This window comes from Cyprinus carpio, chromosome A5 (genome assembly GCF_018340385.1).
Source record: "Cyprinus carpio isolate SPL01 chromosome A5, ASM1834038v1, whole genome shotgun sequence".
NCBI classification, from domain to species: Eukaryota; Metazoa; Chordata; class Actinopteri; order Cypriniformes; family Cyprinidae; genus Cyprinus; species Cyprinus carpio.
In genome coordinates this window covers 29,386,884-29,396,425 of record NC_056576.1, presented here as the reverse complement: position 1 = coordinate 29,396,425, position 9,542 = coordinate 29,386,884, and the positions used below count along the sequence as shown (strand labels likewise).

Genomic DNA, 9,542 nt, shown 5'->3' with positions numbered 1-9,542 from the left:
TTGCTGAACTTGAGTCACCGATGACCCCTTTTATGGCTTATGAGGAACGTCGCTCATGAATGACTCTGATTTTGCAGCGCATGGTTAATGGTGACATTTGGCTGTGAGGGCCATCCGAGTAAAAGCGTCCCGCACACACAGTGGCCTGCGGCTGGGGTGCTAACAATGGCCCAGCCCACAGTGGACACACACACTTCCAGCTGTGGCTGACCATCCTGGCCTCTTCTCCGGCTCCCATGAAATTGGAAATTATCAGGGCCGCTTCTGGTGACAAATCATTATCTGTGTGTTCCTGCCACTTTCTGAGGAAGAGAACAGGCCCATGGAGGGAAGAACATCTTTTTGATGGGACTTGAAGGCTGACCTTGTCACCCTTATCCTTCAAAATACTGACCCCACAGAGATGGACTCAAAGTGTGGCCTGAGGTTGACTCTTTTTAAGTGCTACATTGATCTTTAACCGTTCCCACATTTCCTGGAAAGTCATCGAGTCCCTTCAATATGCCAACGGCAAAGCTAGCTGGATACTTCCATCTCCCCGTCTATATCTTTAACTAGAGGCTTGTGAATGGGGTTTGTATGGTAAACCTGAGGTATCCCCATTGACCTGCAGCTGAACTTTGCTGTACTCACAGCATCTTTTCAAACTAATGCTACTGTGGCCAAAAAAGGAGGCAGTATTTGTTTATAAATACTGTTTCCTTTTCAGAGCAATTACTGCTTGGCTAAAGGCTGAGGAAGTGAGTTGGGCTCAAGTAGGAGGAACTCAAAAAGATAACGGGAAAACAGCAACTGCCAGAGGCCCGGTCTAAATGTAAAAATTGCAGTATTTGATGGAAAAAAAATAATAATAAATTGTTTGACATTTTTCATAATGGTCTATAATAACTCTTTAAATTTTGCTGAAAAACCTATCCTAAAATTGTTCATTAATAAGCTACAACTTGTCATTAATATGTGCTACTGGTTTTTAGTGACAACTTGTCCCATTTTTACCTGGTTAATAACAGTAAAAATGTTAAGAGTTTTTTTGGTAGTCAAATCTTTAAGCTAGAAACTGATATTAAAAATGTCTGACTAGCATCTTAACATAACCTGACACATAACATAAAACATTAGCCTAACCTAACACTTATTCACTGGAGCAAAGGGTGACAGCGAGTGCAGATACATGGAGGAAAAACATACCAATCATAAAAAATAAATAAACAATAAGTATCAATAGGACTCCACCGAAAGTCTGATTTTATAGATACTACCTAAAATAATCTTATGTGACATATTACTGGATTAAACTTTCCCTTTCAGAATGAATACTGACTAATGCATTTTTAAACAATATGTAATTTACAGAAACAGCGAAGGAAAAAAATACAACAGCATTTACCTTGATAGATTAGCAATAGCTTATTTGAGGACATAAGTGAGTAAGTTCTGAATCTATCATGATATCAACTGTCTCGACTGGTAGCCTTGAAGTCTCATAAACCATTAGAAACGGCTTTAGCGCCCTCTACTGCTCAATCTCACGAATGGACGACCTTGCTTTATGAAGTAACCAAGTTTCTGAAAAGCAAACCGCAGTTAATGTAATCATTGACACAAACGTTGTAGGGATTTCACCTCTCTCGCAAAAAGCAACATTATTGCGTGAACAGGAATAAATCACATTTACCATCTGCGACTGGGACTGAATGTTAGTTCTGTGTGGCGAATCGATCTTGTAAGGTCTTCTTGTATACTTTTTTTTCTCATAAACTTAAATTAAAACGCTGCCTATCAACACGTTTTCTCTAGAAATAACAGCTCATTAGTGCTCTCTTGGTTAACAATCGTTCAAGAAGATAAAAGTCCTATATGCACATATGAGGAGGCTTTCCACACCAATAGGCAATTGTTTTTAGGTGGGGTTTTCAAGGAGGAATTTGCAGACAGATACACAAAACCATTTTAAAATGACTTTCTTGAAAACCATTTTCTCTATTCCAAAGTATATTTATAAGTGTAGTACATTAATGATATGTCAAGCATTCTCATAGCAAGCAATGTTGGCTAATGAGTCTGTAAAGATTAGGCCTAACGTTACACAGAATCTGTGCACTTCTCATTTTATGTGCTTGAATGTTTGGGGAAGTTGTCTTTTGACTTCCTGCTTGCGGTGTAGGTTTGGGAGACATTGACACGATGACCACCGTTTTGAATATGACAGCTCAAAACTTATTTATGTTTATGTTGACAACCGGCATCAATGACAATACATCTGTTTTCATGTCATGTAGACCAAAAGGGTTGTTTTTTGAATATCACTACAGATTTATTGTCGATTACTTACAAAAAAAAACAAAACAAAAAACACAAAATTGTTTTCTTTTCCCTTTATATGTCAAAACAAATATTTTAAACACTTAGAAAACCATTATTTTTCTGTTATTTCATTTTTTTTACAAAGAAGATAAACACTGAGCCTGACAAACCACAGGGTTACAATATTGTCATCTCATTCTCTGCTTGTTTCGAGAAACACTATAACTCACTTTTTGTAAACTTCAAAGTGACCTGACGACAGACAGCGAACACACGTACAAAATAACAGCTTCTTACATGGACATGAGAAGCCAGTGGAGCTTCAGAATGGAATGCAATGGCCATTCAACTTTTTCATCTTTACCTTTTACTACATTTAAATGGTATAATATATTTATGAATAAGAATCTCTCTTTGTGAAATCTTCTTTAACTTGTTTGGCCTGTTGACGGGGAGAGATCAAAACATTTAACATAACCAGTGTGCAGCAGATTAACACGGAAACAATATCAGCTGAAGTCCTGCCCAGAGACAGTACACGTAACACGACTGACATTTTACTTTAAATTAATTTTAACATCAATTAAATGGCTTAAATGAAGATATAAGCAGAATGATGTATATATCTGAAGCTTATGTCTTTGGTTTGCCGACTTGCAATTGGCACCGAAACAAAACAAAAAAAAAGGTATAGAAAAATGGCAAAGGAGATTCATTTGTTATTCGTTCAGCATAGTCGCAGCTTTTATGACACGGATGTTTAAGATTTTCAAGGGGGTTGTCAAATAACAGAATCTGACCCGAACCTTAGAAAATAAATATGATAAACTAACATGTCTAAAAGTGCTGGTAGAAATAATTCAGTAAGCACGCAAGATGAAATTACAGACAGTGCATGAGATTTGGAGAACGGGTCGTTCTGTCGGTCCTGGGGTGTTTGTGAGGCCACGTCTCAATTGGCTCTTTCCTCCCTAAGTAGTGCACCTGCTTTCTGTGAAAGCTGTTGCCAAAGAGCAAGCTACTGAGTGAGCGAGTGAGCCGTTTGAGTTCAGTCCTGTCTCACCACTCTTTCTTCTTCTCATCCATGGAGACCCCACCTGGACCTAGTGCTACTACCAGCAGAAGGCCTCCGATCACCGACGTGGTCTGGAAGAAGTCGTACTTGAGGAAGTCGTGCATGGGCTTATAGGCTGGTATGGTCCAGAAAGCGTTGAAATACACGTTGATAGCCAGCAGCCAGATAACCAGGGTTAGGGCGGCTAGTTTAGTCTTGAAACCGACTGCCACCAGGACAATAAGTGCTGTGCCCACCAGGTTCTGCAAGATCTAAAACCAAACACAGATACTTAAGAACAAGGAAGTCAGTGAGACATGACACTACTGTGAAACTGTGACACAGGAAGCAGGATTTGAAACTACAGAAATGCAACAGAAAATGGTCCTGTCTGCCCTCTAGTGGTGAAAGGGCTGATCATAACGGTGAAGGCACATCTTCAAATGTTTCTGGTAAATGAAGCTGGATTTTGAGCCCAGATTTCACATTAAAAATCATTCATTTAAACACTAAAATTATTATTACCGTTGCGAATTGGATAGGCAAAACAATACAGCAAATGATCAATGTTTGGATTCCAAAAACACTTCCGTTCAAAATTTTTGAATTAGTAATTTTTTTTTAAATAAATGTAATGCTTTGTTTCAGCAAGGATGCATTGAAACGCTCAAAAATGACTGTAAAGACATTCACAATGTTACAACAGTTTTAACATTACAAATAAATGCTGTTCTTTTGAACATTTTATACAATATTGCTGTTTTTACTGTATTTTTTTTAATCAAATAAATACAGCATTGGTAAGCAAAAATTGGAAAAATTGGTCTGAAAGTGATTCCAACGATATCGTTTCTCTGTGCCTTTATCGTTATAGTTGTGGTGTGGACTCTGCTATTCTTTAATATTGAGAACGATTTTTAAAATTAGATCTTTATCGCTATCTTTATAGTTATCATCCTTGGTGTGAACAGGCCTTAATGTACAACTGAATGATCTTAACATTTTGTCCTTGCTGTCCATGACTATCAGAACAGACTGTGACAGTGTTGGACATCAGTGCTGGTAATGGTCTTGCCTTTATAGCCTGCATGTTTACAAACTCTGAGCAGTCGGACTGTCCTTTCTATTATAATACAAAATTTATATAGATAAACAGAACATAAACTGTGCGTTTCAGGCTACATCTTGATGAAGTCGACACAAAAACTCCACCACCAAACCACATCCTGAGCACCACAATCACAACATCATCTGTATGATTGCGAGCCTGAAGCACAGAAACAACTGAACCCTGTGTAATAAACTTTTAAACCTTCTGCCAAGTCATAAGATGTGGTTTATGAGCACATTAATAAAGCCAGAAAAGGCCAACAATAAACGATAATGAGTCTCCACATTCAGTCATATATGTAAACAGGGCTGATTGAAGTCTTAAATTCAGTTCTAAGTTGATGTCAAAATGATGTCACAAAAGAAAAATCTTAATCCTAAAGATTCTGAATCCTAAAACAGGATATTCTCTGAGGATATTTGCTCACCGAGAGGAAGCTTGTGTCAAAGTGCAGCAGTGTCATAAACATAAGCACCAGCAGGACTCTGCCACCCAGCTGCATGTACTGCTTCGGAGAGCTCTCTCTCATAGTAGGAACCCCAGCAAACATACTCCTGCCCTCAGAGCGCGACTCTGCAAGCAGCAGCAGCAGCCCTCCACCCAGAGCCAGATTCCTGAAACACAGGCGAGAGGAGCCAAGAATGACAAGACCAGAGCACAAAACACAGGATGATCTACTCAATCCTGGTTTATCCTGCAAAGAACTTACCTCATCAAAAACTTGGGGTCCCAAAGAATGCTATAGGCAACAGTCTGAAACAGATAAAGATCAGGACTGTAATTACACAGTTTAACTCAATTATAGTCCTATCCAAAGATAAGCTCTAATTACAATCTTGAAGAACACAAACAGAATGCTCACACCTGTAAGGCGATGATCCCGAATAACCCGAAGCAGGCATACTGCACAAAATTCCTGCTCAGGATCAGTATACAACCACCTGTTAAACACATAATAAAACATTCCATATAAAAATCTGAAGATGTTCCAAGTTGCCAGAGACATTTGCGCTGAACAATCTTCTTACCCAGCTGTCCGAGTAAGTTGATTAAAACGAACAGTGTGGCCAGGAAGAAGCCACATCCCCAGGTCGTCTCAATATATTCTTTCTGATCGCTCCACTGGAACCACATGCGAATGCCGTCCTCCAGGAACGTGCTAATCAGACAGAGACGCGCTATGTGGGGCAGGTACTGCTTCGTCACTCGAAGGAACTAGAAATGAATGAAAAGACAAAGATATGAAAATCCCCTAATTTAGGTAATGCTTGCCTCAGTAAACACAAATAATAATAAACATGTAATGTCATTCTGAAAGTATCTATTTTATAGCAGAAAAGGCACAGTGTAAAGGACCTTGTTAAGATACATTACCATTCAAAACACCTTGGGACAACTTGTGAATGTTGCACCAGCTTTGGTGTTTTCAAGGCCGAAACAAGGCCATCAGTGCCATCATCATCTCAGCTTATTTTTTTTATGGCCTAATTTTCAATCTTATTTTAGTAAGTTGATTAACTTAAACCCCAGCCAATGACAGCTATCTTTATAATCAGTGGCATATTAATGTTATCTTTTTTTTTTTTTTTAATCATAGTTAAAAATCACATTTCTGTTCATTCAAATGTCATTCTGCAATCCTCCTTATTCAGCAATGATGCATTAAATTGATTAAAATTGACTGTAAAGACATTCATAATGTTACAAATGATTTATATTTTAGACAATGCTATTTTTGGGTTTTTGGGTAATGTTTATTTTTTTATTTTTATATTCAGCTGGTTCTGTGATTAGTAGTAAATCTCCAGCACGTGCTTTCAGATGGAGCGGCATTTACTACAAAGAGCCGTAGTTCACTGACAAGCTACGCAATATCACGTTCATTATCAGCGATGAATCGCCTGAGATTATGAACGCAATATTGTGTAGCTTGTCGGTGAACTACGGCTCTGTATCTGGATCTTTATCTACAGATCAAGTATATATCAAGAACACTGAATCATATTGGAGAGTTTAATCGTCTTGACTGTCATAACCGAATGCGACGCACAGTTTGAACGCTGAATGGAGGATGACAGACAGCCGCAGCGGAGAGAACAGTTTATGTGAACTTGAATTTAACAAATTAAATATTCATCCGTACTTCACTTTAAACTATGGAATGACTTCGGAACACTTGAAATATAGTGCACGAAAACTTTATGGTGCTTTATAATGTGCTTCTGCCTTTTGTGGGGCTTAACAGTAACAGAACAGTATACATACAATATCGGATTTGGATCGATCTCTTCTGAAAGATACCGCGACCGTGCAGTATCGGAGTCGATACCGATATGAAGTATCGGATTGGCACACCCCTAAATTTCAACACTGATAATATTAAGAAATGTTCCTTGAGCATCAAATCAACATATTAGAATGATTTCTAAAGGATCATGTGACACTGAAGACTGGAGTAATGAAGAAGAAAATTCAGCTTTGCCATCACACGAATAAATTACATTTTAAAATATGTTAAAATAGAAAACAGTTATTTTAAACTGCAATAAAAACTTAACTATTTTACTGTACTTTTGTTCAAATAAATGGGTCCCTGATGAGCATTAGAGACTTATTTCAAATACATATAAAAATATATATATATTTTGAATAGCCTAGTAATTTAAGTCAACATAAAAGTAAGTAAAAAAGTAAGCGCTGAAGCAGCTCTTCAAATGAATGCTGCTTAATTTTTAACCTCTGAGCTCCAATGACCCTTTTCCCTTTCCCCACAATTTCAGTCAATATTAGAGAACAGGTGGCCAAAAGCACATCCATTTGCAACTGATGACTCATGAGCACAAGGGCTACGTCTCCAGCATTTGAATATCACTGTGCTGTGCTAGTTATCAATTTTCCCACTTCCTCCTGCAAAAGGAAATGAACAGAAGATGGAGATGGATAAAGACACTGCAATTTACACTTCCAGGAAGATTACAGGATATTTAATGCTCACTGCTTAACCTGTAACATGAGCTAGCTTGTTGAATAAAGTAAGAAAAGTAAGAATTAATAATATGCTTTTAATAGACAATGGTAAAATTATAGAATTCTGTTATTTGTGATCAAAAATGATCAGATTGTAGGATTACTAAAATGTATATAATCTGCCTATTCATGACAGGATTTTATAACTCAACACTCTGATGCGAGCTGGCCTCTGCTAAGCCTCTGCTAAGCCCCGCCCCTGTACGATCCACATCAGCACTAAGAAGAAAACGGGCCAATAAGCATTCAACAAGTACCAAGCAAGACTAAATGAATGGGAAGAGACCTCAGGGCCACTGTCTGCCTGTCTGTCAACACTTTACTCGTAGTCTGTGTGCCTGGAGGATGTTTGACTTGTCAAAGAGTACAGATTTTGCCTTCTGCTACATGCAAAAAAAAAAAAAATGCAGGATTGCTGAATGAGAGTTGTATGAACAAATATGTGATTTTTGATATTGTTGCCGAGTGACAAAACTAGACTTAAAAAAATTACAATAAAATTAGCTGTCATTGGAAGGGGTTTAAGTTAATCAAAATTATAAATAAATATGCTGAGATGATGACAACACTGGTGGCCTTGAAAACACCAAAACTGGTACATTCTTGTGAACATTCACAACTCCATCATACACCCATACAATCATGACATATTCTTAAAGTTAATTTCTACTATTAAGCCCAAATTAAACAGAAACGACACAGCATGAAAACGAGCCACACACACATCCATCCATCAATCCTGCAAATCATGCATATCCTGCAGCGTAAACAACATAAAAATGCATTAATGTCCTGCTGTCGATTTCCTATTGCATATGGGCAACAAAATCTCATCTTTTCCTAATCAGTCATCTTAAGATGACTATTTTATGAGTAACATACCCTCTTGCTTCATCATATGAACAGATGTTTGAATGCACTGATAAAAATGATTCAAGGATAAAGTTTGCATGCTATTCAAACATTTTGGATTCACAAAAATAGAGTATGTATGAATATTTGTCAAACAGTCATATATCAGTACTCGAAAGCCGCCCTTGAAAGCATAAGGTAGGTTCACTAAACTAGAATATATAAATATGTACACACACACAATCTTATCGCTAGTACTTCGGCCCTTCCATCTTTCTAGTCACTAGACTAGTTACGTTAGTTAATACACAAACATGATTTGCAGCCAAGCAAACATGAGCCGAACTATACACGCAAACATGGACTTTCCTGAACTTAGAAAGCGTTTGTTTAGTAAAGAAGTGTGGTCTCCGTGGCTGGCGGGGCCTACTGTTCTCTCACCTGATCCGCCACGTCCTCCGCGCTGCTCATCAGATCATTCTGAGCCATGACACCGAAATCCGAGAGCCGATTCCCGTCTGCAGGACTCCTTTGCTTGGTTGTGTGCTTTTAATGGATATCTATGTCCACTCGCAGGTGTGTTCCAGGTCTCGTACTAGCCTTGCTTTGCCGTCGTCCGTGTGTGTACTAGAATGCCATCTCCGCCCCATAATGCCCTGCAGGTCGTTCTGTCGCCCCCTGTAGGACACACATGTATCTGCATGCCACGTGTACTAACGACGGGCTATGATGTCTAGTCTACTCTCAGTTTGTAATGACATACATTTTCATAGACTGTCCACTTGCTAACAACTTTGCAAATAAATAAATATATTGAGAGAAAAAAAAATTGTAACCACAATGTATGTCACCAAATATTCCAGATTGGGGTTATGAGGGAGATTATACCCAGATTCAGAATGTCCACAACTTTTTCAAAATCGTATATGGAAGTATTAGTCCTGTATTTATATATTTTTATATCTATTACTACTGGTCTATAATATTAGACAATTTTCTTATGATTAAAGAAAGAAAAGGAAAAATGGACACAAGATCTGTTCATTTTTAACCAAGAAATATGTTCTACTTTTGGACATAAATTGTGGATATTAATGTTTTTCCCAACTGATGTTAAATGGAGGTGACTGAAACATAGCTTAAATTAAGTTAATATGTATTAACAATAATGTATAATGATGAACAAGAATTAAC

General features: G+C 37.8%; 1 protein-coding gene across 1 annotated transcript; it reads right to left on the bottom strand.

Moving 5' to 3' along the window:
* Nucleotides 1-2,194: 2,194 nt before the first annotated feature.
* surf4l (surfeit 4, like) lies at nucleotides 2,195-9,017 on the bottom strand. Its single transcript, XM_019107247.2, has 6 exons — nucleotides 8,790-9,017; nucleotides 5,498-5,684; nucleotides 5,334-5,410; nucleotides 5,179-5,222; nucleotides 4,897-5,083; nucleotides 2,195-3,630 (listed from the first exon to the last, which is right to left on the bottom strand). Exons 1-6 carry the CDS (start codon nucleotides 8,835-8,837, stop codon nucleotides 3,364-3,366), a joined length of 810 nt encoding a protein of 269 aa, XP_018962792.2. The 5' UTR covers nucleotides 8,838-9,017; the 3' UTR covers nucleotides 2,195-3,363.
* Nucleotides 9,018-9,542: the final 525 nt, after the last annotated feature.